This window comes from Alexandromys fortis, unplaced genomic scaffold, assembly GCF_014885135.2.
Source record: "Alexandromys fortis isolate MF-2015 unplaced genomic scaffold, M_Fortis_MF-2015_v1.1 scaffold_326, whole genome shotgun sequence".
Lineage (NCBI taxonomy): Eukaryota > Metazoa > Chordata > Mammalia > Rodentia > Cricetidae > Alexandromys > Alexandromys fortis.
The window spans coordinates 86,194-109,465 of NW_026068217.1; the positions used below are offsets into that span (position 1 = coordinate 86,194).

Sequence of the window (23,272 nt, forward strand, 5' to 3'; positions counted from 1 at the left end):
GCAGCAAGAAAATTCTGAAAGAATCACCACTTGAAAGAGAATAATAGTTTTTTAAAAGGAAAGTTATTTATTCTTATTTCATGTAATTTGTGTGGGTTCATTTCTGAATAGACTAGTAAGCATCTATTTTGTTAAGTAATAAACTTTGTAGCACCAACTTTCATTCATAAGACTGACATCTGGGCTGAGGTTCCTCAGAAGTTATACTCAAAGAGGTCTGTTTGCTCTTGCAGAGGACCCAGGTTTATTTCCCAGTGGCCCACAAAGTGGCCCACAACCATTGTAACTCAGATTCCAGTGGATCCAGACATCCCATGGATCCAGTAGATCTGTTCTGCTCAGGTACCAGGCCAACACATGGCCCGCATACATACATGAAGTTAAACACCCATATACACAAAATAAAACTAAATCATGTTTAAAAGAAGTTAGAGACTAAATGTTTATCTAAGACAGCTCAAGTCACTGATGTGACATTCTGATTGGTCAGTCTGATTTTGAAAGTGGGGGAATTTCTGTTTTTATCTTGTCGGGCTTTTTGTCTCTGCACCCGTGTCTCCAGAATGTCTGAAAATATCATCTGAAAAAGGATTTTAAATCGTTGCTATGTAATGTTCATCATGAACCCACACAAATTACCATTCAAGGGTCTTAAAACCACATGTATTCTTACAACTAAATACTAATGGTAAAAATTGCAAATAGCCAGGTGGTGGTGCATGCCTTTAATCCCAGCATTTGGGAAGCAGAAACAGGGAGATATCTCTGAGTTGCAGGCCTGCCTAGTCTACAAAGAGAATTCCAGGACAGTAAGGGCTGTGACACAGAGAAACCTTGTCTCAAACGATGAAGAAAACACAGATAACCCAAAGAAAGAAGACACATAAGTATCTGTAATATAATTTTCAGCTGCTATGCAAATGTGTGGTTGAGATATTAAAATTTGTGGTATAAAAGTGCAGCATCACATGTATAGTTCTGAGCTCTTCTTTATACTAGGTCATTTCCTAAAAACTGTTCACTTTTTTAGTTTTTGAGATTTCTTTATTTTTATGTTATGTGTATGAGTGTTTTACCTGCATGGATGTCTGTGCACCATGTGTGTGCAGTGCTCGTGGGCATCAGTAGTGAGCATCAGATGCCCTGGAACTGGAGTTAACCAAAGGCTGTGAGTCATCACGAGGGAGCTGGGAATGAAACCTAGATCCTCTGGAAAATCAGTGAGTGTTCTTACCCACTGAGCCATCCCTCCAGGCCCCTAGTTCACTTTTGTAATTATTTCTTTTCTTTTGAGATTATACTATAACTACGACATTCCCCCATCCTTCCCTCCCTCCAAACTATCCTATATACCCTCCTAGCTCTCTTACAGGCTGCTTTCTCATTGACACTTGTTACACACATATGTCTGTATATTCACTTTAATATTATTGGAAGGAAGCCTTAAAATTTTCTTTCATTTTATTAGGTAATATCACTGCAAGAAATTATTTTATGATGCAGAGAAAAACTTTAGGCAATATAACCATGCTAAGTGAGAGAACACTAGCAGAAAGCTGATAGCTCATTTTCATTCACAGTGAGCTTGTCAACATTTTTAGAAGACATAATTTACAAGTCCTCATGGTGTTCTTTAATGATGTTTCATTGGTTGAAATAAATTTCTAGTGATTCTTCAATACTTTGGCAATGGGTTTTGTGAATATGCGACAATATCCTTTCAAAGTAGCTATTGTTGAAGCTCAGTGCTGATTTTCACTATGCAAACTTAGCTGGATTCTGTAATGGACTTTGTTTAAACTTCATTAATAATTTTCTAGGACCAGAAGACATACCCATGATAGCTCCAAACAGTAATTTGCAACCAATATACCTTCCTCCTGGTTACACATCTCAGGTATGCTAATGCGGTTTTTATTTGGTGTCTAGCACTATATTATCATCTAATATTTTTGCTATGCCAGTGTGTGATAAAAGGTTTTCAGAAATATGTATTTATTTACTTTACTGTTGTCATTTCCTTCAATTTTGCTTTTAAATAAATCTTTAACTGTAATTATTTCAAGTGATTGGCTTTAACCAAGCCTCCCTTAGATTGCCTCATAAGCGATATCTCATTGTTTACTGAATTATATCAAGGCATATCTAATAATCTTCCCTTGCTTTGTAGAGTTTGTTAATTGACCTTAAGTACCACTATAATTCTCACAGTAATGGCTTCTGAAAACGTACAATCTTTGGTCCTTAAAATGACATGGTATTTTCAACTCAGTAGTGTTTCATTCTTAAAGGCCTAAAAACACTTATATGAAATTCCTCAAATATTTACTGTGCACCTAAAATGAGCAGACAGATAACACTCATACTGAGATTAACAAAATATCCAATGGCCTTGAAAATACAGACTTGAAAAATATCTTGTTTTTCTTCTTCAAAGCCTTTGTCTTCATAGCTTATTTAGTTGTGTATATTTAGTGGTATAGATGCAGAACACACCAAACAAGTCAGTGTAATGTACATAAATTCTAAACAAAATTACTTGTAAGAAATTGCCTAATCAGATGGGAGGAGGTGAAAATTTGTAATAATAATAATGAATTGCCTAATCAAAATATGAGAGCACCTGTGCTTGCATTCAGCATTTTACTTCGAATACTTCAATAAGTAAATTCTTTAATTTATCAGACAGATTTATTTTTACAACTTTGGAATGATATATGAATCATATACATAATATTCCTTATAGTGCTGTTTATACTCACAAAGAGGTTTGAAAATGAACACATGCTTATAAATCAGTGACTACAACCTATGAGGATAATGAAGCACTTTAACAATAAGCAAAAAATGGGAAAATAGAAATGGTTCTGGTGTGTAGACCTTTGATCACAGCACTTGGGAGACAGAGGCAGGCAGATCTCTGTGAGTTCAAAACCAGCCTCGTCTACATAGTGAGGTCAAGGAAAACCAGAGCTTCATAATGAAAGACTTTCTCAAAGAGGAAGGAGGGGATAATTATAAACAAATACAGAAAAGTCTTCAAAGGTATATTGTTAAATAAAAAATGAAAGTACAGAATAGGAATAATACTACTGTGATATAATAAGAAGGAAAAAAAGCAAATTTTATAAGTATTCTTAATAAATTCACAATAGTTTCCAGTTGTAAAGCACTGAGAAAGTGAGGATTAGGAACGGTACTCTTAAATTATATGGTACACTTTAAGGTTTTGAAGTGTGCCAGAAATTACTTCCTTTAAACAGAAAGTTACCTGCAGCCAAGAATGGTGGCACACACCTTTAATCTCAGTACTCAGGAGGCAGAGGCAGGTGGATTTCTGTGAGTTTAAAGTCAGCCTGGTCTATGCAGTGAGTTCCAGAAACTTCATAATGAGCTCCTGTCTCAAAAGAAAGCAAGATACATGTGGAAAAAAAATGATCTTGCCTTCTTGATTATTGGTCCTTGATGTTATAGATTTCCAAATTAACAAGATATGGTATAAATCATAAGCATAATGATTTCTGTGGATTTTAATATGATTCTGTCTTGTGTTTTAGGTGGAGGAAGAAATTGTGCCTCAGACACTTGACTACCACATGCCCCTGACTGTTCCTGCTCAGCAGCTCTCACCCTTCATAGCGCCGCCACCGCTGACATTCCCTCAGGCCTCTCAGCTTATGTATCCCCCAGTTCACGGGGAATTCCCAATACCTTACTCCCAAGAAGCCTCTCAGCTTATGTATCCCCCAGTTCACGGGGAATTCCCAATACCTTACTTCCAAGAAGCTGCTCCGCAGCAGATGCCACCACCTCCAGCACTACCACCACCACCGCTGCGACCACCACCAGCAACATTTATATACCAGGAGCATCATGGTAATATGTGCTTTCCTTCTTTTGAAATTTTGTTTCTTTTTATATGTACAAAGGGTCTACCTGAAGCCTGTGCACTGTGTGTATAGTGCCTGCCAAACCCAGTAGAGGGCATCATATGTCCTGGGACTGGCATTAACAGGCAGTTGTTAGCTACTGTATGGGGGCTGGGAACTGAACCCAGATCACCAATGCTCTTAACCTTTGTGCCATCTCTCCACCCCAGTATGCACTCTTCTCTTTTCTTTCGTTTTTAATTTTATGTTAAATAACTTTTCCATTATCTATACCAATCCTACTTCTCACTTCCTCCCCTCCTCCCATTCCTTCTTCCTACCCCCACCCCACCCCTCATCCACTCCTCAGAGAGGGTAAGGCACATTGCTTTGAGGAAGGTCCGAGGCCCTCCCTACTATATCTAGCCTGAGCAAGGAAGCTCTCCAAAAAGAATGAGTTCCAAAAAGTCAGTACAAGCAGTAGGAACAAATCCTGGCCCCGCTACCAGTGGCCCCAAAGCCTGCTCTAGCCATAAAACGGTCACCCACATTCAGAGGACCTACTTTCATTATATGCTGGTTACTTCATCTCTGGCCAAAGTTGGTGAGCTCCCATTAGTTCAGGTAAACTAAATCATGGTCTTGACCTCTTTGCTCATATTCTCACTCCTCCCACTCTTCAACTGGACATAGGGAGCTCAGCCCACTGCTCCACTATGTCTCTCAGCCTCTGCTTCCATCATTTCCTGGATGGTGACATTTAAGATAGTTAACAGTCTGACTACAGGACAAGGCCAGTTCAGGAACCCTCTCCATTACTGCTTAGGGTCTTATATGGGGTCATACTTATGGATTCTTGGGAATTTCTCTAGGTCCAGATTTCTTGCTAGCCCCATAATGGCTCCCTCAATCAAGATATCTCTTTCCTTGCTCTCCATCTCTGTCCTTCTCCCATCTTGACTGCCCCATCCCCTCAAGTTCTCCTCGCATTCTATCCTCCTCCTTCCCTTCTTCCCTCCCTTCTACCCCACCCCCAAGCTCCCAATTTTTCCAGGATACTTTGTCTATTTCCCCTTACCAGGGTGATTTATATGTTTCACATAGGTTCTCCTTGTTATTTAGTTTTCTGGGGTCATGGACTATATCATTTGCTTTACAGCAAGAATCCACTTATGAGTGAGTACATACCTTACTCATCTCTCTGGGTCTGGGTTAACTCACTCAGGATGGTTTTTCTAGTTCCATCCTTTTGCATGAAAATTCCAAGGTGGCATTTTTTTAAACACTGAGTAGTACTCCATTGTGTAAATGTATCACATTTTCTTTATCCATGTTTCGGTTGAGGGGCATCTAGGTTTTTTTCAGGTTCTGGCTATTACAAATAATGTTGTTATTAACACTGTTGAGCAAATGTCCATGTAGTATGATTGAGCATCCTTTGGGCATATGACCAACAGTGATATTGCTGGGTCCTAAGGTAGGTTAATTCCCAATTTTCTAGAAACTGCCATACTGATTTCCCAAGCAGCAGTACCACACGAAACTAGACATGGTGGTGTTTGTGTACAAGGTCAGCGTCCTGGAGGTATAAGCAGGAGGATTAGAAGTTAAAGGTTGTCTATGCTGGAGTTTGAGGCTTGCCTAGGAAATGTGATTTTTGTCTCAAAAACGTGAGGAGGCAGAGGTGGGTAAGGAGGAGGAAGGAAAAAAGAAGGAGTATCTCAATAATAGAGAAGAGCATGAGAGAGGAAAGAAATGGGAAGTAAGGAGGTAAATATGGGCAAAGTACATCATATAGTTGTATTAAAATGTTTCCATGAAATCCGTCAGTACACTATAATGATAGGTGTCATTTGAAACAGAAAATTTTATAAAAGTGGAAAAATATGAAGGATTTTCAGTTTCTTAAAAGCAAACAGATTTGGACAGTTATTAAAGTTGAAAATAGTAGAAGATAATAGCATTTCCTTCAATGATTATATATCATGCATATATCTTAGGGCTAATGATAGGTTATGCACAAAATGCTTATAATGCCTAAAGTTTATGTCTTTTGTTTACTTTCATGAGTAAATATACTCATGAAACTGTATTTTATTAGCTTTTCTTGGTTTCTATATAGCATGGACTTGTGGCACATATTTTTCTATAAATTCAGATTGAAAAATTATTAAAAATCCTTGACTATTAATGCTATCTATTGGGAATACAAAAGGACCTGGAGAATTGTCACCATAATCATAAGATCTGGAGATTTGAAAGTGAAGTTATTATCTACAAAAATACCATATTTGTTCATATTTTTCCAGGCCTATCAGTTTATCATAAAAACATATACATAAAACATATACATAAAACTGAATATTTGGATTGAAGCAAAGTAAAAAAATAAGTAAAGCATGATTTATCAGTGTTCTTTTGATGTTTAAGTGGAAAAAGGAACTTGAAAGAATATGGTTATTATGATTACTGAATATTATCACATTATCTTTTTTAGAAACCTATACTCATGGAAGAGTAAATCATAACCAGTTTCATGAGAGGACTGTTAAAATTGGAGAATATTCAAAGAAGAAAATGAGAGATCATCAATTTGGTGAACAGAAGACTAGCTCCATGTTTAATGACACTTCTTTGCTTCTGAACAAAGTCATTGACATGTCTGGTACTTTTAGTCCTCTTTGTCCTTACACTGTGGTGGATTCTTCTCCAGGAATTCACATTAATAACAATACTTCAAGCACTTGCTCTCTGAATACTGTCTTAAGCACTTGCACCATTGACAATACTCCAAAAACCTACATTGCCAACACTCTTCCAGACATTAACACTACTGACACAATCACTAGTCCCTCTGAACATACCCCTAGCACTTCTACCTCAATCGCTACTCTTTGCTCTGACATCATTAGTAGTGCTCCAGGTCCTTCCAGAATTGCTCATGATCCAGTCACCTCTGATGAAACTCAAAAGTCATCAAATACCGAGAGTACTCCAAGCTATATTTCTGAGAGTGATCCCAACATTTTCATCTCTGAAAACACTCATATCCCCTCTTCAATTAATAATGTGTTCAGACCTTCTGGTGCTGCCAGCATTTCCAATAATACCAGGGCTAATACTGAAGATAATCATGGAACGAGAGAGAATAATGTGGAAGGTGAAGACAATAAGCAGATATCAGATGAAAAACAAAGGAAGAATCAGTCGACAAATGCAGTACTAAAAGGTAAACCCAGGAATCTACTACTGTTGTCATTGAGTATTCAAGTCAACTATTTTGGGCTCTCACTGCATTTTTAAATGCATTTCTACCATACATACTTATTTATTTAGTCTGTGTATGTATGTGAACAAGGGAGGATTAGAGGACCCAGGAATGAAGTTTTGTTGTCAATAAGCAGTGAATACTCAAGTCAAATATGTTGGACTCTAAATGCATTTTAAATAAATTTCTATTAGACATAATTATTTATTTAGCTGGTGTATGTATGTGAATGAGGGATATCAGAGGTAACTCATAGGAGTTTATTTTCTTCTTTCAGTTATGCAGGTCCCTGGACCAAATCCAGGTCATAAAGCTTGGTGGAAAGCACCATGATTCTCTAATGTCACCTTGCCAGCCCATTTTAAATATTAACATACTATTGTCTGCTTCTGCTTCCTCTGAACCTGATGATACATGTACCTCCATGGTTTTATAATTTATTTTTAATTTATTATTAGCTGACAAATAATAACCACACATTTATAAAGTACAGTGTGATTCACAAACATGTAATCTATAAATATAAAGTAGAACTAGTAAGTAAAGCTAACTAACCCCTGTCATCTCACTTACCAATCAGGAATTTTATGTTACAACATTTGAAATGCATGTGTTTTATATTGCAATATACCTTATATTAACTAGAGTCATCCTGCCATGTAATAGCTCTCAGGAATCTATTTCTCTCATATTAAAGTTTCTTCCCTTTGTTCAGCATCTACCCATTCTCTAACTTCAACCCCATTCCTGCTAATGTTTCCTTCACTCTACAAACTTCTCCATATAAGTGAGATCATGCTGTATTTATTTTTTTGGACTTGACTTATCTCATTTAGTATAATGTCTTTTGGTTTTGTATATGTTGTAGCAAATAACAGAACTCTCATGCTTCTTTTGAAAACCAATTAGTGTAAGCAAAATCATAATTAGGCTGCCTCTTAAAAAATGTGAGAAAGAATCTAGGTGCAGCGATTGTATAGTATGCGAAAGGCCCTGGATTAAATTCTCATCAACATACATATACACACACAAATACACATAGTTTAAAAGGCATCTTCTTGCAAAATTTGCATATCCTTGAATGCTTTTCTGGTTGTCTTCTAATGAAACATTGCAAATTTCAATCCTACTTAGTCTGTCTGATTTTACTTAAATTGAGGAATGTTGTAATATCCTGCTGAGTTTAACACATATTTTGATCAGATTCTTGTTTTAGTGTTTAGTGTAAGTTGTCATTAGGTCTTTGTAATTTTCATTGTGCTGGTGTATTTGAAAGGTGATAATAGACCTAACTTTTTCATCCTACTTTTGCCAATATATTATCATTATTATTGTTTGAGGTGGGATTTTTCTTAATTTTAGAAAATAATACAGAATACAGAGCACAGCCCTGCTGTTCCAACCTTGAAAAGCCTGTGGTAAGTAACTAAACTGAAGATTTTGTGTTCTTTTTACCTTTTCTCTCTTGACCCTGCACATTCACTGTGATGTTTTCTTTAATGGAAGATTCATTGGAAGCATTTACTGTGTTAAATTTTCATAATCTCCTTCAGCAAGCAATAATAACCAATGCAGCACCATTAAACATAAAATTAATAGCTAGATATTTAATCACAGTATTTCAGCACCTATTATGAGTGATACACCTAATATCAATTAAGACTGAAGAAAAGACTGTATTCAAAATTACACATTATGATTTTTAAGTATATTCCTTGCATTTCTATCATTTTAGATTTCTAATATCCAAACAAGATCTGCTACTGTTTCATGGAATCTGAACAGTACTGAAAAATGTGATCATATTAATTCTCCTGTGACATTTGAACTGGCACTATCTAGCAATGGTAAAAATGAAGTCTACAAAAGCATGTATAAGTAAGTCTTTTAAATTACTTTGTGTTATTCACTTCAAGTATATCGTATAAGCATATAATCATTGTGCCCCAACTTATCCCTAGGCTAAATTCTTCGGTTTTTTCCTAGATTCTTCCATTAGACAGGGTTAGTTTTTAGTTTAGTTTTTTTCTAATAGTTGGTTTTCAAAAAATCAAAAAAACTCATTAGATTGAAGATCTTATTTAAATATCAGATCATCCATTTTCATCTACAAGCTTCCTGGTAGACAAATTTGAACTTTAGGAGGATAAAAAAGTGAACCTCCAATTCCTCCTCATTTTTCAATTGGTACAATTTAGAAAGAAAGACCTCCACGTGATGCTGTCGTTGGGTAAACGAGTGAGATAGTTTACATGGCAGTGAAAATTCAAGCCCTGGATTCTTAATTAAGCTCTGGGAGCTGGTTATAAAAAGGAGTCTGTTAAAATAGCAAGATAAATTGAGGGGTGTGGCTCAGAAGATTGATCCAGGACTATAGAGAATACATTAGAAGATAACATGTGCACAACCAGATGTTCTAAACAGCAGTCAGCCTGAATGAAGATGCAACAGACAGAAACAAGGAAGGAAAGACATTCAGATAGAGAGAAAGGGACAATCTTATATCCATTTTTCAGCTTAGGCAGTAAGAAAGCCAGACATGGTGTACAATACTTTGAAAATCATATTAGACAATTTGATTTTCTAAAATTCTTTTTGGCCAGATACTCAAAGTAAAAAAGGGAATTTCTGTAAAGTTCCATTAATTTGATAATTATCACGTAAAATTGTGAGATTTAAGAATCACAACCCACAATCCTCTATACTAGGTAAGAGACAGGAAAATGCAAAATTAACTTGCATGGAAATCTATTTCTGGCATGTCATGCACTTTACACACATCACTAGTTCAGTACAACATCCCTTCATGGTAAAGGTCTTGAAGACAGCAGGGACACAAGGAACATACCTAAACATAATAAAGGCAATATACTGCAAGCCAACAGCTAACACCAAATATATGTGGAGGTTGCTCGTTTGTACCTGGATGCCCAGACCCAAAATAATAACACAGAAACTATATTAATTACAACATGTTTTGGCCAATAACTTAGGCATATTGCTAGCTAACTCCTATATGTTAAATTAACCCAAATTTTCCATTTTTTATACTTTACCTCAAGGCTCATGGTTTACCAGTAAGGTTCTGGGGCCTCTGTCTCCTTCGGCACCTCCATGGCATCTCTCTGACTCCACATTCTTTTCTCCTCTAGCTCAGCTTAGAATTCCCACATTGCTCTATTCTGCATTGCAAAAGCCACAAATCAGATTCTTTATTAACCAATGATAATAAAACATATTCACAGCATATAGAGGGGAATCCCACATCACCTCCCCTTTTCTATCTAAATTAAAAGGAATGTTTTAACTTTAACATAATAAAATTACATACAACAAAACAACTATCAAATAAGAATTACAATTACAATATTTATATATACTTTATCTTTTATCATAACTAAGGAAAATTATAATTCGATCTATTTTTCAACTCCATCAAAGACTACAGAAGGATATAATGTTACCTAAGTTAACAGGAAGTGCATTGTAAGCAATTTACAAAACCGTGGAATTGACAGAGACATCTCGCTGCCCCGAAAGCCACCCAAAGTTCATTGTAAAATTGGGACATCATCTTCAGCCTACAGATCTGGCTGACTTTTCTATGAAGCAGGAAATTTCACAGACAGATCTGCCTCTATTGGCAGTTTGTCAGTAACTTTTTTCTGTATCCTACAGAATATCTGGCAGACTCTTTCATGAAGCAGGAACGCTGAAGGACTGTCTCACCTTCTTTAGTCAACTTCAGCAATCATTTTTCAGTAGGTCCTGCAGGTCCAGTTTATATAGAAAACCATCAAGCAGGCAAGAGCAGTTTCTTGCCCAAATGGTTAGCCTTGTCACATTAAAGCAATTTCCATAATGAGTTTCTTCAATGCCCATCAACTTCTATAAAGAATTGGTGCTTCCAGAAGCAGACATGTCTCACTGTAGAGAAGAGTCTCAGGTCTTAAAACATTTTCAATACCATATTCCGTAATTCTTTGAAAGATTTACCTATCTATCTGAAATATATCTCTGTAAATCTAGAAAACCTAACATGACTAAAAGTTTGTTTATTATAAATGACTATCTCTTAATCTGTATTTCTTAACAATATGTTTCATTTTAAAAGAGTTGCCCAAACACAATATCTTAAACAAGAGCAGAAATATTCACATAACCAAACTGACCTTAAATTTGTATCAATAATCCAGAGTCCATATCAATGTAAAGTATTCATCTTTATGTTATAGCCCCCTTTAAATGAAAACAAAAGTTTATAAACAATATTTCAGAATTTAAACGTAGTTCTCACCAAACTGCTTCCTGCTTTTTGCTGAGCAAAGTATGGGGGGGGGGGTTCATGGATACCTATTCCATCAATCCACATTAGTCTGGAAGGAATATACAGGTTCTCAATTAACCTCTGTGGAAACAAAAGCAGAACCTCTTTTCCAAAGGAACTTATCCTTCAACCCAAATTTAGAGTCAAGGTATCTATTAAATATATATGTTGGTTTAGCTTAGTGGCCCGAACAATGAAACGTCTCTCTGTGCTTAGCTCATTCACAGTCAAAAAACTCAAAGAAAACACAATAGCATACATAATCAAGACTCTCTGTGTATTTTCCATCTTTATGTGACCTTTTTTACTCTATTGCTTTTAAATATTTACTCTCTTTACTCCTTTAATCTATATCTGTCTTAACTTTTTTTTTTTTTTTTTTGGATTTTTCGAGACAGGGTTTCTCCGTAGCTTTTGGTTCCTGTCCTGGAACTAGCTCTTGTAGACCAGGCTGGCCTCGAACTCACAGAGATCCACCTGCCTCTGCCTCCCGAGTGCTGGGATTAAAGGCGTGCACCAGCACCGCCCAGCTTGAACTCTTTTATATTAATTCTTTTTATAACTGTCTATACTCTTTGTTCTCTCTTTCCCAAGCCTATGTACACTTTTGTAATTAGTTAATTAATTAATTTTAAAAAGAAAACCAGCAATATTTTTACATTTTACATACCAATCCCAGTTTCCACTCCCTGGATTCCTCCTCTTACATGCACCTAAAACCTCTACCCCACCCACCATCCACTCCTCATAGAGGGTAAGGCACATTGCTTTGAGTAAAATCCAAGGCCTTCCTTCCTATATCTAGACTGAACAAGGTATCCATCTAAAGAGAATGAGATCTCAAAAAGCCAGTACAAGCAGTAAGGATAAATCCTGGTGCCACTTCCAGTGGCCCTACAGTCTACCCCAGCCATACAACTGTCACCCACATTCAGAGTAACTATTTTGGACCTAAGCTGTTTCTTTCTCTGTCTGGCTGGAGTTGGTGAGCTCCTATTACCTGAGGTAAACTATTTCAGTAGGTATATCCATCATAGTCTTGACCTATTTGCTCATATTTTTGCTCCTCCCACTCTTCAACTGGAATTTGGGAGCTCAGTACAGTGCTCAGATGCAGGTCTCCACCTCTGTTTACATTAGTTTCTGGATGAAGGTCTATGGTGATATTTAAGATATTCATCAGTCTGACTACAGGGAAAGGCCAGCTCAAGCATCCTCTCTTCTATTGCTTAGGGTCTTAACTGGTGTCATCCTTGTGAATTCCTGGGAATTTCTCTAGTGACAGGTTTCTTGCTAGCCCCATAATGGCTCTCTCAATCAAAATAACTCTTTCCTTGCTCTCATTTCTGTCCTTCGTCCATCTCAACTATCCCATTTCCTCAAGTTCTCTTCCTCCTCCCCTTCTCCACTAGTCTTCCCTTTCCATACACCCTACTCCCCCCACCACCACACTCCCAATTTTCTCAGGTGATCTTGTCTGCTTCCCCTTTCCAGGTGGATCTATGTATGTTTATCTTAGGGTTCACCTTGTTACTTAGCTGCTCTAGGATCATGAACTATAAAATCAATATCCTTTGCTTTACAGCTAGTATCCACTTATGATTGAGTACATACATATTCATATTTTGGGTCTGGGTTACCTCGTTCAGTATAATGTTTTTTAGTTCCATCCATTTGTATTCAAAATTCAAGATGCCATTTTTTTTACCACTTAGTAGTGCTCTAATGTGTAAATGTGCCACATTTTTTTATCCATTCTTCGGTTGACGGGCATATAGGTTGTTGCCAGGTTCTGGCTATAATAAATAATTCTGCTATGAAAATAGTTGAATAAATACTTGTACTATGATTGAGCATCTTTTAGCCCAGGAGTGATTTTGCTGGGTCTTGAGGTAGGCTGATTCCAAATTTTCTGAGAAACCGCTATACTGATTTCCAAAGTGGTTGTACAAGTTTACATTCCCACCACCCTTACTCCACATCCTCTCCAGCGTAAGCTATCATTGCTGTTTTTGATCTTAGCCATTCTGAATAGTATAAGATTGTATCTCAGAGTTGTTTTGATTTGAATATCCCTGATGGCTAAGGATGCTGACCTTTCCTTAAGTGTCTTTTGGCAATTTGAGATTCTTCTGTTGAGAAATTTAGTTTTGTACCCCATTTTTAATTGCATTATTTGGAATTTTGTTATCTAATTTCTTGAGTTCTTTATATATTTTGGATGTCAGTCCTCTGTCTGATGTGGGTTTCCCATTCAGTAGGCTGCCTTTTTGTCTTATTGACTGTTTTCTTTGCTTAACAAAAGGTTTTCAGTTTCACAATATTCCATTTATGTACTGTTGCTCTAAGTGTCTGTGTTACTGAGGTTATATTTAGGAAGTGGTCTCCTGTGTCCATGCATTGAAGGCTACTTCCCACTTTCTCTTCTATTAGGTTCAGTGAGGTTGGATTTATATGGAGGTATTTAATCCATTTGGACTTGAGTTTTGTGCATGGGAATAGATATGGATCTATTTGCATTCTTCTGTTATGCCAGCACCATTTTTTGAAGATACTTTCTTTTTTCCATTGTATATTTTTATCTTCTTTGTCAAAAATCAGGAGGTCATAGATGAGTGGATTAATATCTGCATCTTTGATTCGATTCCATTGATCAACCTCTCTGCTTTTTATGCCAATACCAAGCTGTTTTCATTACTGTCACTCTATAATAGAGTTTCATGTCAGGGACGGTGATACCTCCAGAAATTCCTTTATTGTAAAGGATTGTTTTGACTATCTGGGTTTTTTGGTTTTTCATATGAACTTAAGTATTGTTCTTTCAAGGTCTGTGAAGGATTGTGTTGGGATTTTGATAGGGATTACGTTGAATCTATAGATTGCTATTGATAGGATTGCTATTTTTATTATGTTGATCCTGTCTTTCCAAGAGCATGGGTGACCTTTCCATTTTCTGGTATCTTCTTTAATTTCTTTCTCCAAAGACTTAAAGTTTTTCTCAAACATGACTTTCCCTTCTTTGGTTAGGTTACCCCCAAGATATTTTATGTTATTTGTGGCTTTTGTGAAAGGTAATGATTCTCTAGTTTCTTTCACAACTTCTTTATCATTTGCATATGGCACAGCTACTGATTTTTTTTTAGTTGATCTTGTATTCCGTAACATTACTGAAGAGATTTGTCAGCTGTAGAAGTTCCCTAGTAGAATTTTTGGGGTCACGTATGTATACTATCATATCATCTGCAAATAATGAAAGTTTGACTTCTTCCATTCCAATCGGTAGCCCCTTGATCTCCTTTTGTTGTCTTATTGTTCTAGCCTGAACTTCAAGAACTATGTTGAATAGATATGGAGACAGTGGTGGCCTTGTCTTCTTCCTGATTTTAGTGGGATCACTTTGAGTCTGTTGTCCTATTGTTCTACCAGAACTTCAAGAACTATGATGAATATATATGGAGAGAGTGGTGGCCTTGTCTTGTTCCTGATTTTAGTGGAATCAATTTGACTTTCTTGTCATTTAATTTGATATTGGCTGTCAGCTTGCTGTATATTGTTTTCATTATGTTTAGATATGTTCCTTATATCCGTGATCTCTCCAAGACCTTTATCATAAAGGGGTGGTGGATTTTGTCAAATGCTTTTTCAGCATCTAATGAGATGATCATATGGATTTTTTCTTTCAGTTTATTTATATGAACGATTACACTGACAGATTTTCAAATGTTGAACCATCCCTGCTACTCTGGGATAAAGCCAACTTGATCATGGTGGATGATTTTTTGATGTGTTCTTGCATATGCTTTTTCAGTATTTTATTAAATATTTATTAAATTTATTTATATGGTACTTATCTGCATGTACAACTGAAGGCCAGAAGAAGGCACAGATCCCATTACAGATGCCTGTGAACCACCAAGTGGTTGCTGGGAATTGAACTCAGGACCTCTGGAACAACAGCCAATGCTCTTAAGCCCCTGACCAGTATTTTATTGAGTATTTTTGCATCAATGTTCATGGGTGAGATTGATCTGATATTTTCTTTCTTGGTTGAGTGTTTGTGCAGTATTGGTATCAAGGTAACTGTAACCTCATAAAAAGAGTTTGGCAATGTTCCTTCTGTTTCTATTATGTGGAACACTTTAAGAAGTATAGGTATTAGCTCTTCTTTGAACTTCTGGAAGAATTCTGCACTGAAACTGTCCAGCCCCAGGCTTTTATTCATTGGCAGGCTTTTGATGACAGCTTCTATTTTCTTGTAGGTAGTAAGTATATTTAAATTGTCCACCTGGTTTTCATTTAATTTTGGTATGTGGTACTTATCCAGGAAATTGTCCATTTCTTTTTAATTTTCCAATTTTGTGGAGTATATGCTTTATAGTATGACCTAATGATTCTCTGAATTTCCTCAGTATCTGTTGTTGTGTCCCCTTTTCATTTATTATTTCTGTAAATTTGGATGCTTTCTTGCTGTGGATTTGTACCACATGTTGGGCACCATTTTGTAGGTGGAGGATGCTCATTTGTTCCCAGACACTCAGATGTGAAATAATAACACAGAAAGTATATTAATTATAACACTGCTTGGCCATTCACTTAGGTATATTGCTAGCTAGCTCTTATATCTTAAATTAAACCATTTCTGTTATTTTATATTTTAACATGAGGCTTTTAGTTTACTGGTAAGGTTCCAGGGACTTAGTTTCCTTCAGCAGCTGCATGGCTTCTCTCTGACTACACATTCTTCTCTCCTCTATCTCTCCTAGGAATTCCCACCTTGTTCTATTCAGCACTGCAATAGGCCCAAAGCAGATTCTTTAGTAACCAATAGTAATAAAACAGATTCACAGCATACAGAGGGGAATCCCACATCACTAAACAGACAGAAATTCAAAGCGATACCACTGAAAACAGGAATAAGACAAGGTTGTCCACTGTCTCCATATCTATTCAATATAGTACTGGAGGTTCTACCTAGAGCAATAAAAAAAAAGGAGCCTACTAGTGACGTTATTTTGTACACATATAATGTGGTTCAAAATTATCCAAACTTCAAGGAAAACTGTTGTTCTCTATCAGTTATTCAGGTATTATGAGACTGGGACTGCTTATTAGCTGTTAAATATATATATAAGATCCCATGTAAACAAAGATTATCTTCACAGTGGTAATGAAGTTACAGTGGATCTACATGATCTCCAGCCCTGCACAGTCTACTTTTTAAGGTAAGAAGTCTGTCCTATACAACCTGCCACCAGACTGCAAGCCAGCCAAGACTCCTTAACCTTTGAGAGTTTAGTACTTAAAATTTCTGAAGTCAGGCTGGTTTTTTTTTTACCAGCAAAATGCCCTTTCCTTTTAGGTTCAAACAACCCCACCTCCAAACTCATGTAAGAAACCCTAGTTTAATTCATTAGGTTACCCTGAAAAGAAAGGCCATGAAGATAGAAAGTAGGGGACTATTGGGAGTTAGAAGGGAGCAAAAGAGCATAATGGGAAAGGAGGGGGTATAATCTTCTATGAAAATTAGAAAATGTGAGCCGTTACTATGTATAAAGAATATATGCTAACAACAGAGCAACAAACCTGTGTCTAGAAACACAATCCTGCGACTCAGTACTTGAAAGCTTATGACAATTGCTGTTACCCTTTCAGAGTTACAACCATAAGAGACACAGAGCACAGAAATGTGTCTGAAGTGGTGAGTTTCACAACTCGTGGCTGTGAACCGGACCCTCCACTTGCACCCAAACTAATTAGCAGAACCATGAACAGCCTGAACCTGCAGTGGAAAGTAAGGATTTTACTGACAAAAGTATCTCAGTGTGACTTTAAAACACTCTTTGATATCTTGAAATTTAAAGATGGATTATGCATGCTTAATCAAACTTACTTCTCTAATGCTTCTCTTCACAATGCTCTTTCTCTTCACTCTGAGAGGTCCTGCCAAGCAAATTGAGAAATGTCAATAGAACTTAGGTAATTAATAAAAAGTGAACTGCCCTTTCCAGCACTGAAATTTTGGTGGTAGTCATCACAATTATCAATAAATATATCTCTTCATTCTCTTAAGTGTCAGTTTTAATTTCTTTCCTTTAATTCAGTGTGAAAACAGAAATTATAGAATCAGTGCGTATGTTGTAGACTGTAAAACATGTGTTCTAACCTAAAATTTGAATTTTCATAAAAGCAAGTATCCAAAAATATTGTAGTAATTTATACCACATTAAATGCATACACATATGTATATAATACACAACACATATACATATGTATTATATAAAAATAACTTATCATAATTTTGCTATTCTGATCTATGCAGGATTCCAAAGATAATGGATCCAAAATAAGCAGCTTTCTTTTGGAATGGGATGAGGTATGCACATTTATTTTGATTTTATTTTTATTAAAATACTTTTTCATATGATATATGCAAATTACTATTTCCCCACCCTCAACTCCAGGTCCCCTATGTATCCCCAATGCATATATACAGACTTTCCTGTTCTTCTTAGAAAACAAGCATCTAAAATAAGAAAGAAGAAAATAATAATAAGATATATAAAAGCAAGGAAACCTGAATGGGACAAAACAAACAAATGAACAAAAGAAAAAGAGTCAAAGAAAAAGCACATAAACACATAAAGAAATAGAGATCCACGTTTGCACACCTAGAAATCTCATGAGGATCAAAAACCATAATATCTAAGCCAAAGACCCATACATATTTTTAAATGCCCAGACAAAGCATTATGAGTCACTAAAAAATCTTAAAAAATACTATTGAGTTCATTTTGCATTGGTCAACTACTGCTGGGAATAGATCCTGCCCTTAAGTGTGGTTTGGATACCCAGTGAGACTCCATGGGAGAAAATGAATTTTTCCTTTGCAAGTGCTTTTCAACTGGAGATAACTTCCAGATAAAGGATGAGAGCTTGTGTCCATTTTCCCCTCTCAGTGCAGGGACCCCATCGCGCTTAAACCTCTTGCACAGAGATCATGGAAAATCATTCACCTCATTGTGAATGATTAAGGTTATGACGAGTGTGTGCTATTAAGTGCACTATTTTAAAATATTCTAATATTTTGTGTGCATTGTCCAGGGTAAAGGTGAAGAGTTCAAAATTTGCTACAGTGGTCCCATGAAACAGCACAAGATATTTAAACTGGCCGCTTCTACGAAGTATGCATTCAGATTAGCTGCCAAAAATCACTTCGGCTCCAGGTACACTGAATTATTTTCACTATTGAAAAGTCTACAGTGCCATGAGATCCTGAAACTGGTGTTTTCACTTTAACATTTCCTTTTTAGTAATTACAGTGAAATAGCCGTCTTCTACACATCAGGAAACACACCTCCGGCACCGCTGCCTCCTAAGTTGAAAGAAGCAGGAGTCTATTGTTTGTGGCTGGAATGGTGTGCCCCAACAAACCCAAACCCAAATGACACTCTTACTTATGTCCTCGAGATGGAGGAACCAAGATCTGTAAGTGTCCTGTTTTGGGGCTATGATCTTTAGCCTCATCTTTCAATACCTTTTTATACTCACTTCTCACTTGGAGGGGGGAACAACCTTGAGTCGCTGTGTTCTGAGTGGGCTCAATGCAGAGCAACTGTTGGGCAAGTCTGCATAGGTTGCTCAACCTCAACTAGCTCAAGGCAACAGCAGCATCTCTGCACTCTGCTCGTTCTGTTCAAAGATGTAAGTTAGCATTTTCAGCTCCAGCCCTGTTCCGGCTGACTCTCTGTGGTCACAGATATCTTTCAGCACCTTTACACAATTCTGCCAAGCTGTCTACCTTCATCTCAGTTTTCTCGTGTGGGTGGGCAACTATTTCCTTCCATTTGGAGCTTTCAAATCTGTGTCAAAGAGCCGGTCAATTTAAAAAGCAGCCACAAATTACTATGTACAAGCCACAAAATGTTAAATGGAAGAGATAACAAAGAGACGTGTTCTGGGTCGTAACCAATAGGCGACTTACATGTGCTATCTCACTATGTTGTGAAAAATGGAACATTAAAAATTAAATATTATCTCCATTGTCTATTGAAACTAACTTCTCTCACACAATACATCCCTTTACAACACCACTCCTCCTAGATTCACCCGCAACACACACACACACACACACACACACACACACACACACACACACCTCCCAGATCTGCTACTCCTTCGTTTCCCTTCAAAAATGAGCAGGCCTCCAAGAGACAACAAGCGAACACAGTCAAACAAGATATAATATGACAAGGCAAAAGCCCTCATATCAGAGCTGGACAAGGTAACCCAATAGGAGGGGGAAACTCTCAAACACAGGCAAAAGAGTCAGAGATACACCCACTCCCACTATTAGGAGTCCCAAGAAAGCATCAAGCTAACAGCTATAACATATATGCAGAGGAACTGGTGCAGACCCTTTGGGGTTCAGAAAGTCTAAGGTACTTTCTCAAGATCATTAAGCTAGACAGTAAGTTGAAGCTAGAGCTTGAACCTAAGTTTCGTTCCTAAATTCCCTGTCCTCCATTTCCAGGGATTCGGTTTTAAACCTAAATACAGTGGAGAAGATCTCTCTTGCATTGTAAAAAATCTTCAGAGAAATACTACATACACGTTTCGGGTATGTGTAATAATATAATCATTGGTGTTGTGTTTTCATATAAGACTAAACTCTTTGCTGTAGTAAATGGTGGCTTTTTCTTTGAAATGAAACTTTGCTTTACATTTAATTCTTGGAAATGCTCACCCAGCTGCACATTACACATTATCAAAGCAGACGTTTATTGCCAATGTCCAACAAAATATTTTCTTTTACACAAACAGATTTTTGCCTGCAATCTGGAAGGAAGAAGCAACCCCAGCAGAGAAGTAAAATATTCTACTCGTCCAGCCAATCTTGAATACCCAAAGAAACCATATGTAGTGGGAGAAATTCAAGCACACCAAGTAAAAATTGGATGGGGTAAATAATTCTTCTATGTCTAAAATTTGTTCTCTCCATAATTACTATTGAAAAGAAATCTTTCTGCAATTGTTCTATTAATAAAATATTGTTATATGCATGTGAAATACGCTGCCATATAACTGAGTTTATATAAACCCTATTATTTTGCTAATTTGCTATTGAATTTCCTATAGCTAACTTAATTATTCACACATGAATTAACTTTTGAACTTCATATGGATCCTTAAATAACCATCTTCCAAGTAAAATTTTAGACAACATAGGTACAATAGAAAGAAGTCTGTATCACAGATAAATGTCAGCTTAACCAAAAGTTATATTTAAACACATTTATTGCCTCGACTAGATAAATTAAAGTTATTCCCATATTTTTTTTCATTTTAGTTTCTTGCCAAGAACTTTGAAATACTATCTAAATACTTGATGAGTGATATCAAATGTATGTAACTTGTACTAGGTTTGCAGATTGTAACTAGTATATAGATATACATACAACAATGTGTCATGTTTATATTTTTCTCTGTGAGAAGTTACAATTCACGAGAAAAAATGTTAGTGAAATACTTGCAAGACTTTTCTAGATCACTTAAAATTTGTTTCTCTTTTTAGACTCCCCCAAAGACAATGGTGGAATGCACATTTCAAGTTACAGTTTAGAAGTCAGTGAAAATTCAGATGGTGGTAAGGAAACATGAATTTTAAAAGATTTTATTTCTAAATAATTGGATCTTCATTTAAAATGTATAAGAAATAGCACAGCGTTCCCTAGTAAAACGTTGACTTAGCCTCACCTAATAGTAGTGTCTTATGTAACCATAGTGCACAGAAACAGAAAATCAATACAAATACACACCTATAAAACCAAACCAAAATTGGAGTCCTTTGAGTTTTGATAAGAAGTGATTACTTTCTGATCTGTTAAAACTTTTGTTTAATTCTACTTGGAATAAAATAATTTATCATAAAAAGATTATTAAATTTTGCTGGAAAGTGATGGTGCACACGTTTTATCCCAGCACTCAGGAGGGAGAGGCAGGCAGAGCTCTATGAGTTGGAGACCAATTTGATCTACAGAGTGAGTTCCAGGATAGCCAAGGATACACAGACAAACCCTCTCTTGAAATCTCAACCCAAAAAGCTTGTTGGATCATGTTATGTTACACAATGGTTGTTTCTTAGCATATATCATGCATACATTAATTGTCTTGGGGACTTATAAAATTTAAAAGTGACCTATGAACAAATTGAGCCAATTTGCTCTTCTTCCTGCAGCAAATCTCTGGAAGGTAATCTACAATGGCACTCTTCAGGAATTTACGTACGATGGCCTCCTACCAGGCACCACATATAAACTGAGAGTCTTTTGCACTTCACCTGTAGGCAAAAGCCAGGTAAGAAATCAGAAAGGGGAGAGTTCTCAAACTGAGGGTTGAAATAAACTGTTATATTACCGAATGTTTTCTAAAGCTGATCTCCAATTTAGTAAAATATTCTCTATCTCTAGCCTTCTGACATATTGACAATTCAGACACCCACTCTACCTCCTGCGTCTTGTAGCCCACTGCCCTCAAACAGTAAAACCAAGTGCAAGGACACCAAGCTTCTCCTTGGTAAGTGAGGCTTCCTTACATGATTGACAACTGTACCTAAGCTTCTTGTCCTGTTACTTTTGCTTTGAGTGCATGTGGTAACATCAACAAGTAGAGTTTCGTTTTAGTCTGAATTGAATGATTCTTAGCAAACCAAGGCTTGGCAATGGAAACCTAGCTTTTTAATGCCTAAGTCAAATCATGAGGTTAATTGAAACTATAAGTTTGACGTCTATAAGCATTTTAAGAGAGAAATCTTAACTTAAAGAAACATTCCTAAAAACTAGAGACTTGGTATGGAGCTAAAGAATAGTGTATGTGTTTAGCATAAACAAGAGTGAGTTCAAACACTAGTACATAAATAACTAATTTGGGGAGGGGAGAACTGAGTGCATTTTACATATTTTATAGACAATCATTCCGTTAATGGGAACTTGGAAACAGTTGTGCGTGGCAAAAAAGCAAAAGGTCCCTGGAATGACAGAAAGGAGTATCCAGGCTCTGTAAAGAAATGTACAGTAAGTAAATGACTTCCTGAAGAACCAACAGTTTTGGCTAAAAACATAAAATAGGAGAAGAGAAGGTGCACTGCCCAGGTGACCCGCTTGTACTTCAGTTCACTTTGAGTGAATACATGCTTGCACTGTACTTGCCGTCCAGGTAAGGAGTGACCATGCCTGCAAAGTCATGCATGGGTTTGTTTATTTGTATGTTTGATTAATTTGTAGCTTGGATCTCCTTCAATGAAGTGTGAAACTGTACCAGCCCAGCACCCTCCTTCTCAGTGTGGTACACCTGTGCTAACCTGCAAGGGTCCAACCTGTGTTGCTGTCAGTTGGGAGGTATTTCACTAATTCAACTTCTTATTAATTGTGCTGATACACAAACATGCTAATGGGTTAGAACATTTCTGGGGGAAACTTGAAATCTCTAATGAATCATAGATTAGAATTAGGATCCCATAACCCTCAGACTTTGGTTTCTAGAACATACCTAGGACTTGATACCCGTAATATCATGAAGACTACAAAACTGATATTCTGGCTCTTCAGATATCAACTATAAAAAGAGGGATCAAAATGGGTTACTAATTGAGGTTTTAAAGCTAATGCAAGAGACAGCTAAGGTAAATCATTTTATAAAAGTTTAACTTTCTGTGCTGCTGAGGACTGAAGCTGGGGCTGATTTATGCATGCTAGGCAAGTGCTCTACTTCTGAACAATATCCCCAGACCAGAACTTGCTATTCTTTGAAGAA

The 23,272-nt window shown here is 36.7% G+C and overlaps 1 protein-coding gene and 1 long non-coding RNA gene across 2 annotated transcripts in view; one reads left to right on the plus strand and one right to left on the minus strand.

Moving 5' to 3' along the window:
- Positions 1 to 17,742, minus strand: part of LOC126493458 (uncharacterized) — a 56,020-nt gene extending 38,278 nt beyond the window's left edge. The window contains exons 1-3 of the long non-coding RNA XR_007589814.1: positions 17,355 to 17,742; positions 11,310 to 11,376; positions 10,194 to 10,319 (exon numbers count right to left, since the gene is read on the minus strand). This is a non-coding gene — a long non-coding RNA (uncharacterized lncRNA). The remainder of the gene's footprint in view (positions 1 to 10,193; positions 10,320 to 11,309; positions 11,377 to 17,354) is intronic.
- Positions 1 to 23,272, plus strand: part of LOC126493457 (fibronectin type III domain containing protein 3C1-like) — a 49,087-nt gene that overhangs the window by 2,680 nt on the left and 23,135 nt on the right. The window contains exons 2-17 of the mRNA XM_050130475.1: positions 1,821 to 1,897; positions 3,558 to 3,876; positions 6,367 to 7,098; positions 8,500 to 8,555; positions 8,873 to 9,015; positions 16,627 to 16,686; positions 17,117 to 17,255; positions 17,784 to 17,837; positions 18,566 to 18,687; positions 18,775 to 18,949; positions 19,995 to 20,081; positions 20,285 to 20,423; positions 21,036 to 21,107; positions 21,699 to 21,817; positions 21,931 to 22,036; positions 22,427 to 22,533. Of these exons, the coding sequence (XP_049986432.1) occupies positions 1,821 to 1,897; positions 3,558 to 3,876; positions 6,367 to 7,098; positions 8,500 to 8,555; positions 8,873 to 9,015; positions 16,627 to 16,686; positions 17,117 to 17,255; positions 17,784 to 17,837; positions 18,566 to 18,687; positions 18,775 to 18,949; positions 19,995 to 20,081; positions 20,285 to 20,423; positions 21,036 to 21,107; positions 21,699 to 21,817; positions 21,931 to 22,036; positions 22,427 to 22,533 (2,507 nt within the window). The remainder of the gene's footprint in view (positions 1 to 1,820; positions 1,898 to 3,557; positions 3,877 to 6,366; positions 7,099 to 8,499; positions 8,556 to 8,872; positions 9,016 to 16,626; positions 16,687 to 17,116; positions 17,256 to 17,783; positions 17,838 to 18,565; positions 18,688 to 18,774; positions 18,950 to 19,994; positions 20,082 to 20,284; positions 20,424 to 21,035; positions 21,108 to 21,698; positions 21,818 to 21,930; positions 22,037 to 22,426; positions 22,534 to 23,272) is intronic.